Source organism: Podarcis vaucheri (assembly GCF_965113315.1).
Source record: "Podarcis vaucheri genome assembly, chromosome: 14".
Classification (NCBI taxonomy): Eukaryota; Metazoa; Chordata; class Lepidosauria; order Squamata; family Lacertidae; genus Podarcis; species Podarcis vaucheri.
In genome coordinates, this window is record NC_138752.1 from 27997591 (window position 1) to 28017035 (window position 19445).

At 46.9% G+C, this 19445-nt stretch overlaps 1 protein-coding gene across 1 annotated transcript in view; it reads left to right on the forward strand.

Annotated features, from left to right (window-relative positions):
* Positions 1 to 19116, forward strand: part of CORO2B (coronin 2B) — a 79483-nt gene extending 60367 nt beyond the window's left edge. Inside the window, exons 4-12 of the mRNA XM_082198627.1 lie at positions 3942 to 4091; positions 4661 to 4825; positions 6766 to 6882; positions 7799 to 7903; positions 9480 to 9576; positions 10975 to 11087; positions 13100 to 13190; positions 14380 to 14519; positions 15749 to 19116. Coding sequence (XP_082054753.1) covers positions 3942 to 4091; positions 4661 to 4825; positions 6766 to 6882; positions 7799 to 7903; positions 9480 to 9576; positions 10975 to 11087; positions 13100 to 13190; positions 14380 to 14519; positions 15749 to 15886 — 1116 coding nt within the window. The 3' untranslated portion in view covers positions 15887 to 19116. The remainder of the gene's footprint in view (positions 1 to 3941; positions 4092 to 4660; positions 4826 to 6765; positions 6883 to 7798; positions 7904 to 9479; positions 9577 to 10974; positions 11088 to 13099; positions 13191 to 14379; positions 14520 to 15748) is intronic.
* The last annotated feature ends 329 nt before the right edge of the window (positions 19117 to 19445 follow it).

Consider the following 19445-nt stretch of genomic DNA (forward strand, 5'->3'; position numbering starts at 1 on the left):
GTTTGTTGTTGTTGTTGTTGGTTGGTTGGTTATTGAATTTATATACCGCCCTATACCCGGAGGTCACATAACAAAAGCAATATAGAAAACCACAAAATATATAATCAAAATAAAAACAACAACCCAGTAACCACCACCCCCACTTCCTTTTACCTGTCCTGAATCTTCCCACATTCAGCTTCATTGGGTGTCCATAAGTTCTAGTGTTATGAGAGAGGGAAAACAACTTTCCTCTATCCATTTTCTTCAGGCTAAGCATAATTTTATAAATATCTATGAAGTCACTTTTTCCTTGCCTTTTCTCTTAACTTGAAAGCCCCAGAGGCTGCACCCTTTAACAAGCTACAGCTCTCAGAATTCCTTGGGTGTTTAAAGCGGTATCACGGTGTGTTAAATGTACAATGTGGGGGCTTGTCTACATTTCCTCTTCTCCCACTGCTTTCCCCCAGTGAGAACGGCTCTTTGGTGCTCAATTGGAACAAATGGCAATTCAGGTTTCCCCCAGATTGCCATTTCTTCCGATCTATTGCTAAAGAGGGAGTTTTCCCTTGGAAGGGAGTTGCCAGTGACACCTCTTTTTTTAAAGAAAGGCAGCGCTAGGAAAGGATAGACTATTTCTACATTGACATATAGCTCTCACCACCAACCTTGCCTTTCAGAAGTCCCCCCCCCCGCCACCCCAAATTCTCACCCCAAGCTCTAAGCGAGGTTTCTGTGGGGGCAGCTCATCTCATTCCATCCCTCCCTCTCTGCCTGCCTTCCTATCTGAGCTGCCTCTGCAGTTCTGGAGTCTCCTCTCGACCTTCTCAAGGTCACCTGCATCCCTGCAGCAGAGAGAAGAAGGTGGGGCTCAGAGCAAGTGGCTGGCGCAGCAGGCAAGCTGGAGTGTCTTGTGCCAAAGCAGGTTTTCAGTGCTTGAGAGCGAGAGGGAAAGAGGAGGAGGCAGAGGCAGAGGCTAGCAGCCAGCCCAGCCTGCAATACAAGGAGGTTCCAGGGTACTTTGCTATGGCAGGAACAACCCTCCCTGCCCCACACTCTCTCAGTGGGGTGGATGCATGCCAGGACGAGGTCAGAAAAGCCTTCTGTCTGTGCACAGAAAACTTGCATCGTGGAGGGGTGGAGCCGTCAAGGGAACATTTGCATGAAGGAGTCAAAGAAGATGCTGTTGGGGTGAAGGACCCAGGGGGATTGTCTTCCCTATACGTTTCTCCTGAGGGGCCGATAAGCTGTCCAGGCAGGAGGATTTTTAGAGGGGGCATTTCTTTAAAAAGCCATTGCCAGCTCTGATGTCCAATTTGAGATGTGCAGCCGATGCATCTGAAAATGCCTCTTTATCCCACCAGCCTTTGACAGATAAAAGTACAGTGGTACCTCGGGTTAAGTACTTAATTCGTTCCAGAGGTCCGTTCTTAACCTGAAACTGTTCTTAACCTGAAGCACCACTTTAGCTAATGGGGCCTCCTGCTGCTGCCGCGCCGCCAGAGCACAATTTCTGTTCTCATCCTGAAGCAAAGTTCTTAACCTGAAGCACTATTTCTGGGTTAGCGGAGTGTGTAACCTAAAGCATATGTAACCTGAAGCATATGTAACCCGAGGTACCACTGTATCTTGTTTTGTGTGACCCATCTCTCTGGCTGAGTCTATCCTGTTTTCTTTTGGTTGGAGCAGTTTTACTTGTTTTGCTTGCTTTTAGAAGTGATTCCCTTGCTTTGATATCTGCCTATGATATTGTTGTCACTCACCCGGGACCTTATATCCACTTGTGCTGTGTTAAGTTTTGTGGGCTGCGTTTTGTGGAACTCCCTTCCGCATGGGGCCACTCTTTGCCTTGTTACCAGCCAGACGCATCTTTCTTGTCCTGTACCTCTGAGAATCAGAGGTACTACTTCTAAATGTGATGGCTTCGTCTGCCTCCGTTATGTTTGTCGGACATAGAGGCACTTGCAAAAAGGTCCACAGCACTGACAGATGTTGAAGACTGCTTCACATTTTCATGCAAATCTTCAGCCGCTGTCTGGGGGCTCTGACTCTCCCGCCCTCGCGTTTCATGATGTCATGGATCTCTGTCAGCAGAAAGTGCTTTTTATAGCCTGTGGCTGCTGCAGTTGGGAAGCCATGCAGCTGCAAGGAAGCACATCCCTTCTATGGCAGCAGCTCCTGCCTGAGCCTCCCTCCAAAGACCTCAGGGACTGCAGATCTTGGCATGTTCTATATGTATCAGGCATACAAAAATATGGACCCACGTACCTATGGGACCACTTCTCCTGGTATGCCCCGCGGAGGACCTTAAGGTCCACAAATGACAACACTTTGGAGGTCCCAAGTCGCAAGGTGGTTAGATTGTTCTCAACTAGGACCAGGGCCTTTTCGGTACTGGCCCCGACATGGTGGAATACTCTGTCACAAGAGACTAGGGCCCTGTGGGACTTGACATCTTTCCGCAGAGCCTACAAGACAGAGCTGTTCCACCTGGCCTTTGGTTTGGGCTCAGCCCGACCCTTATGTTTTCCCTCCCCATACGGTTTTGATCTATGGGCTACTTTTAAAATGAGGCTGCATTTTAAATTGCATTTTAACCTGTATTTTAAATTGTGTTGTTGTTGTCCCCCCCCCCCAATTATGTTTCTATTGTAATTTTACTGGTGTTAGCCGCCCTGGCTGGGGAGGGCGGAGTATAAATATTATTATTATTATTATTATTATTATTATTATTATTATTATTATTTCACTTCGTTGTACTAAAGGACCTAGAGCTCTGTCCTTAATCTGCAAGCTGACAACAACTCTATTCAGCTTCATACTGGCAACAGAAGCTGGTGTGGTGGAAATGCTGAAGAAGGGCGAATGCCAAGATTCAACACCTTCATAGAGCTGACGAAGACCCCTGCCTAAAATCCTGGACAGCTGCTGCTGCCAGTGAGGGCAGACAATCCTGAGCCAGAAGGACCAATATGGGAAGGCAGCTTCCCACACTTATGTGTGCTAAGGGGACAGTGGTGGCTCAGCGACAGAGCCCCTGTCTTGCAGGCAGAAGGCCCCCAGTTGAATCTCCAAATCTCCAATGGTATCTCCATGTAGGGCTTGCCTGAAATGTTGGAATGCCTTCCCATCAGATGTCAACTACAATACTTGAATTGAAGGCAGCTCTGTATCAGGAAGTTTTTAATGTTTGACGTTTTATTATGTTTTTATATGTGTTGGAAGCTGCAACCCCGCCAGATGGGCTGGGTAATAATAATAATGGGACACGGGTGGCGCTGTGGGTTAAACCACAGAGCCTAGGACTTGCCGATCAGAAGGTCGACGGTTCGAATCCCCGCGATGGGGTGAGCTCCCGTTGCTCAGTCCCTGCTCCTGCCAACCTAGCAGTTCAAAAGCACGTCAAAGTGCAAGTAGATAAATAGGTACTGCTCCGGCGGGAAGGTAAACGGCATTTCCGTGCACTGCTCTGGTTCACCAGAAGAGGCTTAGTCATGCTGGCCACATGATCCGGAAGCTGTACGCCGGCTCCCTCGGCCAATAAAGCGAGATGAGCGCCACAACCCCAGAGTTGGCCACGACTGGACCTAATGGTCAGGGGTCCCTTGACCTTTAATAATAATAATAATAATAATAATAATAATAAAGCCACTGCCAGTCAGTGCTGACAATGCTTAGGTTCCCATGCTTCTAACAAGGCTGTGATGCTTTATGGTTTACATTTTTCATTCTTCGTTTATGTTTGTTTACTATGCTTGCCATTTTTGGTTAATAATAACAGTAATAAAGTATGGTGTGAGTGTGGCCCATGGGTCCTGAGACATTTTAAAAGCATCTTTACTGTAGCAGAATGTTTCGGGGGTGTGTGTGTACTGTATAATGAACCTACTTCATCCAGGCAAGCCGCTGAGTTGACAAAGACACCCTCCTCACAGCATCCTTTTGCTCTCATGTCCTTCAAGGTTCGGATATGGGAAATTCCAGACGGAGGACTGAAGCGCAACATGATGGAGGCGGTCCTGGAGTTGTACGGGCACAGCCGGCGCGTCGGCCTTGTTGAGTGGCACCCGACCACCAACAACATCCTGTTCAGTGCCGGCTATGACTATAAGGTGAGCTGGGCGAAGTCGCCCTCATGCATGAGAGCCAGTGTGGTGTGTAGTGGTGCATTGGTCTAGGACCTGGGAGACCAGGGTTCAAATCTCCACTCTGCCTTGAAGCTCGCTGGGTGCCCTTGAGCCAGTCAATAACTCTCAGCCTAACCCACCTCACAGGGTTGTTGTTGATGTTGTTGTTGTTGTTGTTGGGACTAAATAAGGAGGGGAAGAACCATGGAGAAAAAGGTGGGGTATGAACGCAACAGTAAGCAAAACGTTGCAGCCAGTGAGAGAGAGTTTGGATTTGATATCCCGCTTTATCACTACCCGAAGGAGTCTCAAAGGGGCTAACATTCTCCTTTTCCCTTCCTCCCCCACAACAAACACTCTGTGAGGTGAGTGGGGCTGAGACTTCAGAGAAGTGTGACTGGCGCAAGGTCACCCAGCAGCTGCAGGTGGAGGAGCGGAGACGCGAACCCGGTTCCCCAGATTACGAGACTACCGCTCTTAACCACTACACCACACTGGCTCTCTCCCCAGTGGTGGGAAGGCTGACCTTTGTTTTGCGTTCCTGTCCTTGTTAGGTTCTCATCTGGAACCTGGACATCGGTGAGCCTGTGAAGATGATTGACTGCCACACCGACGTCATTCTCTGCATGTCCTTCAACACAGACGGGAGTTTGCTGGCCACCACTTGCAAAGACAAGAAGCTCCGCGTCATTGAGCCGCGCTCCGGCAAAGTCCTCCAGGCAAGGAGCTTCTTATAAGGGTCAAAAGAGAGATGCGTTGGCAGAGAGCCATCATCCAACGTCCTGACTGTTGTTGTTTTTTAAATCAGCCACAGAAGGGGGTGCGCATGTCTAGTTTTTATCAGGACAACAACTCTGGGAGGAGGGGGCGCAGGATGTAGCGATGGACACCAGCCTGGATTACTTTAAAAGAGAATTAGGCAGATTCATAGAGGATCAGCCTGTCCATGCCTACTGCTAGCTACAATGGCTTTGCTCTGTCTCTGCGGTCAGAAGAGGCATGACTCTGAACACAATTGCTGGGAGGTTTCTCTGGTGCTGAGGCCCTGACTGCAGACTGGCTTTGTACTGGGACATCTGGTTGGCCACAGCTGGACATCTAGAAGGGCTACTGGTCTGATCCAGCCATCCAGGCTCTTCTTATGCTTTTATGTTATTTGTTTGCATTTATTTATTTATTTATTTCATAAAATTTATACACCGCTTGATGGCAAAAAAGAACCTTCCAAGTAGAGCAGTTTACAAAACAGAAAGAGCAATAAAATTATCAACAAGAGGAATCAGCAACAATTTAAGACTTTTGAAAAGTTAAACCAACAGTGAAACTAGAAACAGATTAAAACTCCCATCAGCTTTCCTATTTTTCCGGTCTGAATGCCCCACCAAAACAACAATTATGCCTGCAGTGTGGATAGCGGCTTTCTTTCGGGGGGGGGGGGCAATTTGGATTAAAGAAAAGGCATAGGGGTGTAAGAAACTGCTCAGAAACAGAGGGGCTCCCCAGAGCAGCTTTAAGGTTGTTGTTTTTTAAGCCAAGAAATTACCGATTACAATTAATTCATGTCCTGTATGTTTTGCAACCTCCACCTAAATTGCACCATCGTTGGTGTAAAAACTGCCTCCTCTCCTAAGGCAGGAAAAGCAAGTTGGATACGTTTTTGTTGGTAAGAATTCACAGCTACTTCTTCCGACAATGAAGTTTCCAAAAGCAATCTTTTTATAAGCATGTGCTTATCTTCTAAGAAAGCAGCCTTTAAAAAAAATTTAAAAAACTTCTTGATCTCATGGTTAGAATATTTCCCACCCCCAGCCCCCAAATGTCAACGTGCAAATTTTGACTGCAGATAAACACAATTTCAACAGAGGGAACAGAAAGAATTCACTGTCTGCCGTGTTTTTACGTCTAGCTTTAATCTTTTATTAATCACAAGTTGCATTGGATGAAATGAAAAGTGAGGCTTTTGAGTGGCGTATTTGAAAGAATAGTAAGCCAGCCTTTCCCAACCTGGTGCTCTCCTGATGTTTTGGACTACAACTCCCATAAGCCCCAACTGTCTCAGCTGGGATGGATGGGAATTGTGGTCCGAAACATCTGGAGCACAGCAGGGAAAGCTGCCTTAATCAATTGCCTACAGAAGTCTAGTACTACAGCTTAAGAAGGATATTGAAAAGATGACCAAGGGTCTGGAAACCAAGTCTTATGAGGAATGGTTGAGGTAATTGGGTATGTTTAGCCTGGAGAAGAGAAGATGGAGAGAGGATCTGACAGCCATCTTCAAATATCTGAAGTGTTGTCACATGGAAGATGGAGCAAGCTTGCTTTTTGCTGCTCCAGAGGGCAGGACCCCAGCCAATAAATTAAAATTACAGAAAAGGAGATTCCTACATCAGGAAGAACTTTCTGACTTTAAGTGCCATTTAACAGTAGAATGGACTCCCACAGAAGGTGGTGGGCTCTCATTCACTGGAAGTTTTTAAGCTGCAGTTGGATGGTCATCTGTCAGGGATTCTTGATCTGTGAGTCCTGCATTGAAGGGGGTTGGACTAGACTTTTGAACTAGACTTCCAACTCTGAAACTTTATGATTGATTTGAAGGGGGGAGCTGGAGGCTGCCAGGAGTGTAGCTGCCTGGCTGGGTAAATCTTGGTTGTCTTTCCAGGAGGCGAATTGTAAGAACCATCGCGTGAACCGGGTTGTCTTTTTAGGAAACATGAAGCGGCTTCTAACGACTGGAGTCTCGCGGTGGAACACGAGGCAGATTGCCCTCTGGGATCAGGTCAGGCCGTGATATTTATTTACTTATTCTGGAAGGTGGTAATGCAAGAACAGGCCTTTTCAGTGGTGGTTCCCTGTTTGCAGAATGCTCTCCTCAGGCACCCTCATTACAGTGGTACCTTGGGTTACATACATTTCAGGTTACATACGCTTCAGGTTACAGACTTCGCTAACCCAGAAATAGTGCTTCAGGTTAAGAACTTTGCTTCAGGATGAGAACAGAAATTGTGCTCTGGCGGCGTGGCGGCAGCAGGAGGCCCCATTAGCTAAAGTGGTGCTTCAGGTTAAGAACAGTTTCAGGTTAAGAACAGACCTCTGGAACGAATTAAGTACTTAACCCGAGGTACCACTGTATATATCTTTAGGTGCCAAGCAAAAACTTTACTCTATAAGCAGGCCTTTGGCCTTTAACTATCTGTGACCTTTTTGATGTCAGAGGGGTGTTTTTGGTTTTAATATAACTGTGTGGAGTTTTTGTTTTGTTTTGGTTGTAAGTCACTTTGTAATTTGCCATGGGCAAGATAAAGCAACTAACAAATATAATAAATAATTATATAGTTTAAAAAATATTATTTTTTCAATCATCCCTTTTTGGGACCAAGCCCTGAGAGAAGAAATCTTTATTTATTTATATCCCAACGTTCCTCCAAGGTTCTCAGGGTGGCATACATATTTCTCCTCCCCATTTTATCCTCATAACAACACTGGGAGGTAGGTTAGGCTGAAAGGCAATGACCGGCCCAAAGTTGTAGTCGAAAAGCATATTGAGGGCACCAGATTAGGGGAGGCTGGCCACAGCTTTTTTAAAAGACACCTTTCTTCACATTTGTAATAACATTCCTAGTGTCAAGGTTATAGATGCAGCAGGTTTGAAAGCTTTTTTTTTTAACCAACAAGAGTATCTTTGATTTCTGCAGGAAGATCTCGCCATGCCCTTAATAGAGGAGGAGATTGACGGGCTGTCTGGACTCCTCTTCCCTTTCTACGATGCTGATACCCACATGCTGTACCTGGCTGGCAAGGTGAGTGGGCACAAAATGCTTATGGCATGGGGGAGTGGGCTTTGGCTACAGAATCCCAAAGTTTCTGTATCTTGCCATTAGGTACGCACTATGAACCAACGTATATCTGGAGTCACGTCATAGTCACTCCCTTGGACTAAAAAAATTAACAAACCATTTCCCTCAAAGTAGTTTTTTAAAAGGCATTCATTGGTTCATCTAGATGCTTAGCCAAAGCAATTTGTGTTGCTGTAGATTTAAATCTACAGTCAAACCTTGGCTCCTGAACGCCTCCATTTTGGGACGTTTCAGCTCCCAAAAGCCGAAAACCCGGAAGTAAATGCTCTGGTTTTTTAACGTTTTTCAGAAGCCAAATGTCCAGTGCAGCTTTTGCTTGAGTGCAGGGAGCTCCTGCAACCAATCAGAAGCCGCGCCTCTGTTGTCGAACATTTCGGAAGCCAAACAGGCTTCCACAACGGATTATGTTCAACAACCGAGGTTTGACTGTATAAAGAGAAGATTGAGAGGCAATTTGGCAGCCAACTTCAAATATCTGAAGAGTTGTCAGATATTATAATTACTATTACTATTACTACTACTACTACTACTACTATTTTGCTAATATTAAGATGGAGCAAGCTTGTTTGCTGCTGCTCCAGAGGATAGGACCTGAACTGATGGAGTCAAATTGCAAGAAAGGAGATTGCAGTTCAACATTAGAAAGCACTTTCTGACGGTAAGAGCTGTTTGACAGTAGAATGGACTCCCTCAGACAGTAGAATGGACTCCCTCAGAAGATGGTAGATTCTCCTTCACTGGTGGTTTCTAAAGAGATTCTTTAGTTGTGATTCCTGCATTGCAGGGGTTGAACGAGATGACCATAGGCGTCCCTTCCAACTGTACACTTTTTTATTCTAAATTTTGGTCTTTTAGGGCTGAGATCCTGAGCATGCATACTCAGAAACAGGTTTTAATGAAATTAATATGCCTTGTTTCCATTCAGATGTATGAAGGACTCATGCTCCATTTCCCGGCAGACCTAAAACCAGCCTCCTTCTTTTCAGTAGATGTAACTAAATCTGGGCTGACTGGAAATGGATCCATCCCAGTTTGAGCACTGTGGAGATTATAGGGTGTTAATTGGGGCTCCAGCTAAGCCATTGTCCTTCAACCTTCCGTCCTTCTGCTAGAAAATGGAGATAAAGTCAGAATACCTCACAGGGTTGTTGTAAGCAAAAACAAGACAGCACCCAGAATCATAGAAGGGTAGAATTAGAAGGGACCCTGAGGTTCATCTTGTCCAATCCCCTGACAGAGGGCCATCCATGTTTTTAAGGGTGGGCCAAGTCAGAGTTCCTATGACAACCACCCCAACCTGGGGCCCTCCAGATGTTTTGTACTACAACTCCCCACAGCGCCTACTGGCACCACTATGTTAAACTGAGGCTGATCGGAGTTGTAGGCCAGGAAACCTGGAAGGCACCAGGTTGGAGAAGGCTCTGCTATGACCTAAACTGTGCAGTGCTCTCTCCTCCCACCCCAATATTCACAAAAGTCCCACTGATTCACACCTCTCTCTCTTTCTCTCTCCCCCTAGGGAGATGGGAATATCCGCTACTATGAAATCAGTACAGAGAAGCCATACCTCACTTACCTCATGGAATTCCGTTCTCCGGCTCCACAAAAAGGCCTCGGTAAGGGGTGCTTACCGTCTGCGCTACAGCCTCAAAGGGAGGCAGCCTCTTTCCTTGGACTAGTCAGTGGCTACTAGCCACGATGGCTGTGCTCTGACTCCACAATTGGAGACAGGCTCTGCATCGGGGCATGTGGTTGGCCACTGTGTGAACCAAATATTGGACTATTTTTGTACTGTACAGTGGTACCTCAGTTACATATGCTTCAGGTTACACACTCCGCTAACCCAGAAATATTACCTCGGGTTAAGAACTTTGCTTCAGGATGTGAACAGAAATCGTGCTCTGGCGGCGCGCAGCAGCAGGAGGCCCCATTAGCTAAAGTGGTGCTTCAGGTTAAGAACAGTTTCAGGTTACATACGGACCTCCGGAACGAATTAAGTACTTAACCTGGGGTACCACTGTACTCTTTTTGGCACCTGCTATAAACATTCCTTTTAGACAAGCCTGCCCAGAGGCTTAGGAAGCTGAGGCAACTCTGATCTGTTTCAGTATTTTTACTTTCGGATTTTTAAAAAGTAGAGTTGTACTTTTTTCTTGATTTTTTCTTTTTGTAAACCACTTTGAGGGTTTTTTTTTATATATATATAACCAAGCAGCTTGTGAATTTTTATGAAATAAATCAAAGGGACATTGGCCTGATCCAGCAAGGCTCTTCTGGTGCTCTTATGAAACCTCCAGACCTGGAGGCAGTCTATCTGGATACCTAGGTTCTTAGGGTCATTTGGTCATGGTGCAAACAGGTTGCTGGACTTGATGGGCTACTGGCCTGATCCAGAAGCTTCTTCTTATGTTATTTCATCTGTTCTGCCCTCTTTTCCCCAGCATAGTCACAGGCTCCCGCACCTCCTCTAACTACTCTGCCCCTTTCTTCAGCCTCCTCCTGCAGGTCTGCTGCCTCCCTGACGCTCTCCCCAATCCTTGCCCTCCCTGCATTTCCAACATCTTGGCCTGCTCAGCCCCAGACTTCCTTCCCTCACTCCAAATAAAGTTCTGGCAGCCCTTGGTTCCAGTGCATGGTCTTCCCCTCAGGCCAAACCAACCCTTCCTCTTCCGCTGTGTGTGACAGTTGTGCACCGAGCCCTTTCCCCTCTGGATACGGAATGTTTATGAACATTCCCAGGACACTGGATCAGAGGGCCAGTAGCTAAGGACAGTGGCTGGCACACTTTATAGAAACAGAGGTTGGTGCAAGGAGCAGGGGGTTTACCTAGCCGGGGGGGGGAGCAGCAGGAAGATCTCTGAGGAGATAAAAGGAAACAGAGAAAATCGTGCAGAACTGCTGTGTCACTCAGATGCCATGATAGAGGGTCGCCTTGCAACCTCTCCAAGGATTTGATTTTCTTTGTTATGTACAGGACAACAAACATCACTTCTGCCTATTCCTTGTGTTTGTAGGAGTGATGCCAAAGCATGGCCTGGATGTCTCTGCCTGCGAGGTGTTCCGGTTCTATAAGCTCATCACGTTAAAAGGGCTGATTGAGCCCATCTCCATGATCGTGCCAAGGAGGGTGAGTAATCTGGCCCTCACAGGAGGCAGGTTTGCTCTCTAAGGCTGCCTACATGCCATACACAGGAATTCACACACACCCCAAGAACCCTGGGAACTGTAGTTTGTGAAGAATGCTGGGAACTGTAGCATGGCACGAGGAAAACCATAGTTCCCAGGATTCTTTGAGGGGAGCCATGTGCTTTAAATGTGTGGTGGGACTGAGGCTTTGAACCCTGGGTCCAGTTCACACAACTGTGGTTGCTTCCAGATGACCTGTTTACTGAGCATCATCCTGATTTGCTTGTGGGGCTGCTAGAGGACATCAAGTTAGCTCCTATTTTCAGGGTGTTTCATTGCCACTTCCCAATTTTACTGCACAACAACACCAAATCAGCACTCAACGGTACAACCTGAAATTTCCTACGCTGTTAAATTCCACCTCAAACCATGGCAGCCTTGAAGCTCCCTTGGCTGATGTGCCACCTCCAAGTGGCCTTGGCAGGTGAAAAGGAGCCATGTGGGATTTGCCAAGCTCTGACCACCCTGCTCAGAGATTGGCAGAGGCATGGGGGTTGCTGCTATAGGGTCCTAGGTTGGAGAAGCCCGCTCTGCCTCAAACAATGGAACTTGCTTCCGCAGGAGGCAGTGAGGCAGGAGACAACCGTGGGTGCCCAGGGTTGTGGGTGCCATGCAACGTGCATGGCCCTGGCACCCAAATTTGTGGGTGCCCAGCTCCTTCATGGGGAATTTTGTGGGTGCTCAGGCAACGCAGGGCCCCAGGGAGTTGGCACTTATGCTCAGTTGCATTTCCCTATGTTTTGGTGTTGTAAAGGAAGGTTGCGATTCTGTCCCATTATTTCTGCACAAAGACCCGCACATCCATTCCCCCCACTCGTAGTCATTTTTATCCACACTCCGCAAGCCCAAATGCCTTCTAGTAAGCCTCTCCTGCCTTGATTGCCTCTCCTTTCAGACCACAAACACACCGAGCTCCCGGCTGCATGGGCTCTTTTTCTGCAGCAGCGTGGAGCCAGATCTTCGGGGCAACAGGGATGTGCTTGAGAATGCTCTAATGCAGCCTTCATCCCAAACTGCAATCCGACAAATGGTTAACCTGCTATGTTGCAATGCTTATGACTTTGCTTGGCTCAGAGAATGAGCTAAAAGTTTGTGCTGCTCCTGAGATAAATGTCCGCTCCTCGTTTTTGGGATGGGGGGGAGTATGTTGAGTAGTTTAATTACTGCCATAGCATCAAAAATCTTTTTGATTTTTTTTGGGGGGAGGGCAAAAATGGAACTTAGTGGCTCACAGACAGGGTTAAAGCAGTAGTTACCCAAATGGGTGGTACCACCCTTGGGGGGGCAATGAGGCCCCAAGAGGCAAGGGTGCAGAAGGGGGCACTGGAAGTGGGGCCCTCCAAACACATTGATTGCTAATTTATGGTTGACAGGGCTAGAACATGGAACAAAAAAACTTCCTTGTTTTGTATTTAAGGTTTTACTGCTTCTATCACTTTTAAATTGGGGTGAGGGGACTGATGATGAAATGATAAAATAATAATAATAATAATAATAATAATAATAATAATAATAATACCCTGACCATCTGGCTGGGTTTCCCCAGCCACTTTGGGCAGCTTACGATTATGGAACCAAGGGGGTGGGTGCCCAAAATGGTTCGGGAACCACTGTTAAATGATTGTTTGCAACTGGGTCATTGCCGGTGTGTGTGTTACTTACTGAATTTTTCTTGGGAAAGATAAATCTAGATTATATTTGGTGGGGGGGGGATACAGGTTGGTATGCTGTACTGTTTTTAACACTTGATTGGGAGCTGCCCAGAGTGGCTGGGGAAACTCAGCCAGATGGGTGGGGTATAAATAATAAATTATTATTATTAGTATGCTGATGCCAACAACATTATGTGTTTGCTGCCTGCCTGGGGGCACCCTTCCCAGAACACCACCACCGCTCTGGAAGTCCTTTACTAATTATTTCAAATATGCTGTTTCTCTTCCTTCTGCATTCTAGTCGGAAACATACCAGGAAGATATTTACCCAATGACTCCAGGAACAGAGCCTGCTCTCACACCGGATGAATGGCTGAGTGGAACGAACCGGGGTAAATGCACTAGCTCTGCAATTTTGTGATGTGCAACCTGGTGGAAAATCAAACACCACCTAGGTTTTAAAAAGAAAAACAACTTTTAAAGTGGCCAGAAATTTGACTTCAAGCAAAACATGGCTAACACTGCTTGAAATCCCTAATATTTCCAAATATTGAAGTCTGGGCATTTACCATTTCAACATCTGGAAATGGTGAAGACTGATCTGTGACTAAGTGATGCTCTTTTGTTTCTCTCCCCAGTGAAATCAACTGAAATGCTGGACCTGTCCCATCTCCCTGCCATATTAAAATATAGAATGAGGAATGTGTTAAAGCAATTGAGAGTCTAACTGAAGAGCCAGTCTATTCAAAGCCTTATAGAGCTAGGTAGATCTCTGTAGGACCCATTTTGCCACCTGGGCACACCTGAGGTTGAACCACTTTCAGACCAGCAGTCCTGGTGGCACTAAAGCTCAAAAGAGGGCAGGCTCTTTTGGAAAGCTGGCATAGTGGCAGAGTAACAAAGGTGCCTGGGTTTCCCCAGCTTCAGAACCCTGACATTTGCAGTAGCTTCGATTGCACCTCTGAAATTATGGGCTGCTTCACTGCCACTCCAACGCAACCTCTTGGATTGTGTGTGATGTTCAGCGGGAGTTTCACAGGTGCTGCAGAGTAAAATGCAGCTTCACAAAGTTCCAGCACATTGTCCCAAATACAGAACACAAACGTTTGGTCCTTTAGCTAAAATAGGTAAAGGTAAAGGGACCCCTGACCATTAGATCCAGTCGTGACCGACTCTGGGGTTGCGGCGCTCATCTCGCTTTATTGGCCGAGGGAGCCAGCATACAGCTTCCAGGTCATGTGGCCAGCATGACTAAGCTGCTTCTGGCGAACCAGAGCAGCACACGGAAATGCCGCTTACCTTCCTGCTGCATTGGTACCTATTTATCTACTTGCACTTGAAGTGCTTTTGAACTGCTAGGTTGGCAAGAGCAGGGACTGAGCAACGGGAGCTCACCCCATTGCGGGGTTTCGAACCGCCGACCTTCTGATTGGCAAGTCCTAGGCTCTGTGGTTTAACCCACAGCGCCACCCGCGTCCCGGTTTTAGCTAAAATAGGGTAGATTATTTGCTCGTTTCCAAAAAATGTCTCTCTAGCCCTTTGGTTTAGCATTTGTTGTCTCTTGTTTTCTTTCTTTCTTAGATCCCATATTGATGTCTTTAAAGGAAGGCTATAAGAAAGCATCGAAAGTTGTTTTTAAGGCACCGATGAGAGAGAAGAAGAGTGTTGTTGTTAATGGGATCGACCTCTTAGAAAACGTGCCCCCCAGAACAGAGAATGAGGTAAGGGAAAAACAGCTACCCTCTGTCCAGATTGAGAGTTGTCATCATTAGGCCTGGGCAATGTATCCATACATTACCCAGAACCAGTATGAGGGGCAGAACATGATGGCGGCTTCGCTTGGAGGTCAGCAAAGCCAGAAAAGCATCGGGGCTCCCTCAGCTGGGGGGTGGGAGCACTTTAGCAGGCTTTTCTCTCCCTCTCTCATAATACTAGAACCCAGTGTGGTCATTCACAGAAGCTGAATGTTGGTAGGATTCGGCACAGACAAAAGAAAATACTTATATATACACACACACACCACACAGTTGAAACTGTGGAATTTGCTACCACAGGAGGTAGTGAGGACCAGCTTTAAAAGAGATAAATTCATGAAGGACATACCTATCAACAAATACTAGTCACAATGGCCATTTACTCCTCTTATCAGAGGCAGGATGCATCTGATTCTGCAGATCATAAGTGGGAAAGTACTGTTGCATTCATGTCCTGCTTCTAGGCTTCCCATATGAATCTAGCTGGCAATTGTGGGAAAAGGATGCTGAACGATATGAACCTTCGGTCTGACCCAGCAGGGCGTTTTTTTGTACATGGCCCCCACAAATACTTGCCAGCTATGATATACCAAAGTACCATAATTTTTTCGAGAGTCAATACGGTGCATTGGTCAGAGTGTCAGAAAAACAGAGTTCAAATCCCCACTCAGCCAGGAAGCTCGCTAGGTGACCTTGGGCCAATCGCTGCCTCTCAGCCTAGCCCAGCTCACAGGGTTGTTGTGGGGATTAAATGGCGAGGGGGAGAACCATGTATGCCACCTTGAGCTGCTTGGATGAAAAGACAGGATAATTAGTAGTAGTAGTATTAATACCCCACCCATCTGGCTGGGTTTCCTCAGCCACTCTGGGCGGCTTCCAACAAAATATTAAAATTCAATAGTCTATTAAACATTAAAAGCTTCTCTAAACAAGGCTGCCTTCAGATGTCTTCTAAAAGTCTGGTAGTTGTTTTTCTCTTTGACATCTGGTGGGAGGGCGTTCCACAGGGCGGGTGCCAATACCAAGAAGGCCCTCTGCCTGGTTCCCTGTAACCTCACTTCTCGCAGTGAGGAAACCACCAGAAGGCTCTCGGCGCAGGACCTCAGTGTCCAGGCAGAACGATGGGGGTTCATAAATAAATGAAGCAACAGCACAATATGGAGGCCAACTCTTTCTCTCTCTTCCTCAACTTCAAGCTTCTCCGAATGTTCTTCCGGCAACAAGATGAGATCCGGCGGTTGAAAGCTGAGCTCTCGCAGAAGGACATCAAAATCCGACAGCTACAGTTGGAGCTGAAAAACTTGCGCAACAGCCCGAAGAACAATGAACTCTAAAGGACATTTTCTAAACAAACTCTTTGTTTATACCCACTCTTTTAATTTTACTGTATCCACTTAACACACGATATGAGCCAGAGACCCCCGTGGCCAGCCCCCAGGGAGCTCACCCGCTAACTGGAACTGTGTCCTTCTGTGGTCATTTCCTAGCACTAAAAGAAAGACGTGTTGTCTGTATGATGTTAACTGAGAAAACTACTGCATGAAACAAGCAAAGGGACCCATGTAGAGCCCGAGCTTCCCTTGGAGGAAGTAGAGGAGTCAATGCGTTTCCTGATGCCGCCAAGTCACGGGATTAGCTAAACGGGGCATCCAGTTTTCCATTCCATCCTTGAGCAGGAATGAAAAGGGAGATCTGCATGCCCCGCAGGAAGCAATGGCATTGATTAGTATTATTAATATTCTTTTTTTTTCCTATGCAAAGTGTGACTGACAATGCACACTGGATACAAAACTGGAATTCAGGTCCATGAAACTGGAAGGTACATGGGAGAGCTGGACATTAATTCATCCCCTTCTCCCGGGAAATTCCCCGCAATGTGCCGCGCAAGCAAAAGAGCAGAACCCCCAGGATCCCTTTAATGCTGCAGCGGATGTTGGGGGTTAAGGTCATGCACAGCTTTCTCAGTATTTCTTAAAAATTGCCATTCCCCACCTCCCCACCCCATAGCCACTGGCATCATTTGTACCGTGGGGCCAGCTCTGCTTCAGCCATAGCTCAGTGGCTTTTCTATGCATCAAGCCCTTGGTTGGTTGTCCTATCGAAACAGGTGGCGCCAGCACCAGTTTATAAGGGATACCCACTCTTTGTATCTCTGGTTCCTAACCATTAATCCCAAGCCTTCACATATTATAGAACTTTGTATTTTCTCCTAGAATCATAGAATTGGAAGGGACCCCCCGGCCAAAGAGTCATCTGGTCTAATCCCCTGCAATGCAGGAAGAATCCCTGGCAGATGGTCACCCAATCTCTGTTTAGCAACCTCCTATGAAGGAGAGTCCACCACCTTCTGAGGTGGTCCATTCCACTGTCTTAAACAGCTCTTGCTATCAGATAGTGGTTATTAACACATGCCGTGACACAGGACTGCAAGGAAGGAGGAAATCTTGAAGGCAGGATGTCCCGCTGTGGATGGATGCCAAGGCTCAGGCTGCAAGATGCTTCAATCTGGCTGGATCCTGCCAGCATCTTCTGATGCATTTGCTAGCTCAGTTCTCTGCTGCTGCCGGTGAATCTGTACCCTAGGCCGAACCATTGGCAACTGCTGTGAGGCAGCAAAGGGAGGGATGAGTCCCCAAACTTCACTTTTATATGCTGGGGGGTGGTGAGGTGTTGCTGCTAGCACCACCCAAATGCAAGGTTGCCCAATGGGTGCTTGCTGCAAAAGGGGTAATGTGAGTCACACAGCAACTGGGACCTTCAAGGTGCTGGCTGTCATGCCCCTGTTGAGATTTATAGGTAAGAAGACTGCCCCACCCCAAAAAAAAAACATTCCTATGCAATGAGCCCCTAGCATCACCTAGCAATCTGCCTTGCCAGTTATTGCTGTTCAGGTTGGATTCCTACAGTCATCTGCTCCAAATTGGTCAATGGTTTGAAGAAAGAGCCCCAGGGAACTGGGTCCTGGAGACGGATATTCTAGAAGGTAAATCTATCCTGAATTTGGCATCACAGGTAGAGCCTCCTGCCAATGGAGTGAGCCGAAAGCATTTCACTTCCTTAATGAAAATGGGACTTGCCACTGTGGGTTTTAGTGAATGATGGAGGGGAAATCCAAGTGGCAGTAAGATTGCTTCAGTATTTAGTTAGGGCATTCCCTTCCTTCTGAAGACAATCACCTTGCTGAGAAATTAGGTAAGGGTAGTTTTCCCTTTGGAATCCTGACCACTAACATTCCCCTTCAGGGGGTGAAGAGACAGGATCCCGTGACTGAAATTCCTTTACCCCCAGTGCAACTATCCTGGAATAAGTTCTCCATTGTGGTATTGAGCGCAGGAACCCTGCGATAAGGAGCTATCGTGTATCTGGACCCTAGAACGGGAGGATAAAAAGTAGGTGAGCCATTATGTCTGCAAAAGGGGGATAATGTGGGACGAGAGTGGCGCTGTGGGTTAAACCACTGAGCCTCTTGGGGTTGCCGCTCGAAAGGTCGCAGTTCGAATCCCTGCAACGGGGTGAGCTCCCCCTGCTCCTGCCAACCTAGAAGTTCAAAAGCACTTCAAGTGCAAGTAGATAAATAGGTACTGCTCCGGCGGGAAGGTAAACGGTGTTTCCGTGTGCTGCTCTGGTTTCGCCAGAAATGGCTTAGTCATGCTGGCCACATGACCTGGAAGCTGTACACCAGCTCTCTCAGCCAGTAAAGCGAGATGAGCGCCACAACCCGAGTCGTCCACGACTGGACCTAATGGTCAGGGGTCCCTTTACCTTTAAGGGGATAATATATTAGGGCCTACCTTATGATTGATTTCAGAGTTTGAAGCAACTAGAACACTCAGAAAGTGCTACAGTATATAGAATTGCTATGTTTAAATACAGACATACATATATAGAGATTTGACTTCTGGGGCCAGAGCTGGTAAAAAAAATATGGCCTCTGAAAATGATCAACATCTATAACTTGGTCCAAGATGATCCTCAGAGCTAGGCTCAAGGTAGATCCAGTTCCGGGGGTCATATTTGAACATTTTGGATTGTTGGCCGCAAGAAATCATGTGTCTACCAAGACTGTCTTGAAACCACCCCAAATTTGTCCATCGCCACTGCCAACTGGATGTAGCAAATGTTCCGCAAGTGTGTTGTGGCCGTAGAATGAGCCGATCAAAAGGGTGAGGCTTTAGGTTGTAATGCTTCGGCCACCTCAAGTTCCCTCTTGGATGCAGTGGCATCCAAGTCCTGCCGATTTCTTTCTGCATCCCAGTCGGCCCAAATCTAGACCCGAGTTGCTAGAAGTTCCACATAGTGCTCATTCATGTGTGTGCGCCCCCCACCACACACATGCTTTAACCACCAAGCACCATCCAAAAAGACAGGTGTGCTTTCTCTCCACCTGCCCCCCCATACTTCCCCATGTCCCCCCACCACGTCACCAATGTTTACATTGTGTTCTGTGCCTAACGCTGACCCCGCCCTGCTCCATTTCAGTGTACTTTCACTCGCTTATTATTTATGCTGCCATAAAAATAGTGACAAAATAATAAAAAAAAATTACCAAGATACCAAAACCAAATTTGGTGGTAAAGTCTCCCTTTGCCTTCGGTGGGAAGCTGGTCCTGAGCAATGGGGCTGGGGGAAAGAATCGTGTAGGGATGATCATGATGAATCTCTAAAGCAGCGTTTCCCAAACTTGGGTCTCCAGCTGTTTTTGGACTACAATTCCCATCATCCCTGACTGCTGGTCCTGCTAGGTAGGGATGATGGGAGTTGTAGTCCAAAAAAACAACAGCAGCCAGAGTTCCAACTTTGGGAAACACTGCTCTAAAGCAACTTCTCTCTACACCTGGTGTCCTACAATTCCCATTGTTTCATGGCCGTGCTGTCTGGGAGTTGCAGTTCAAA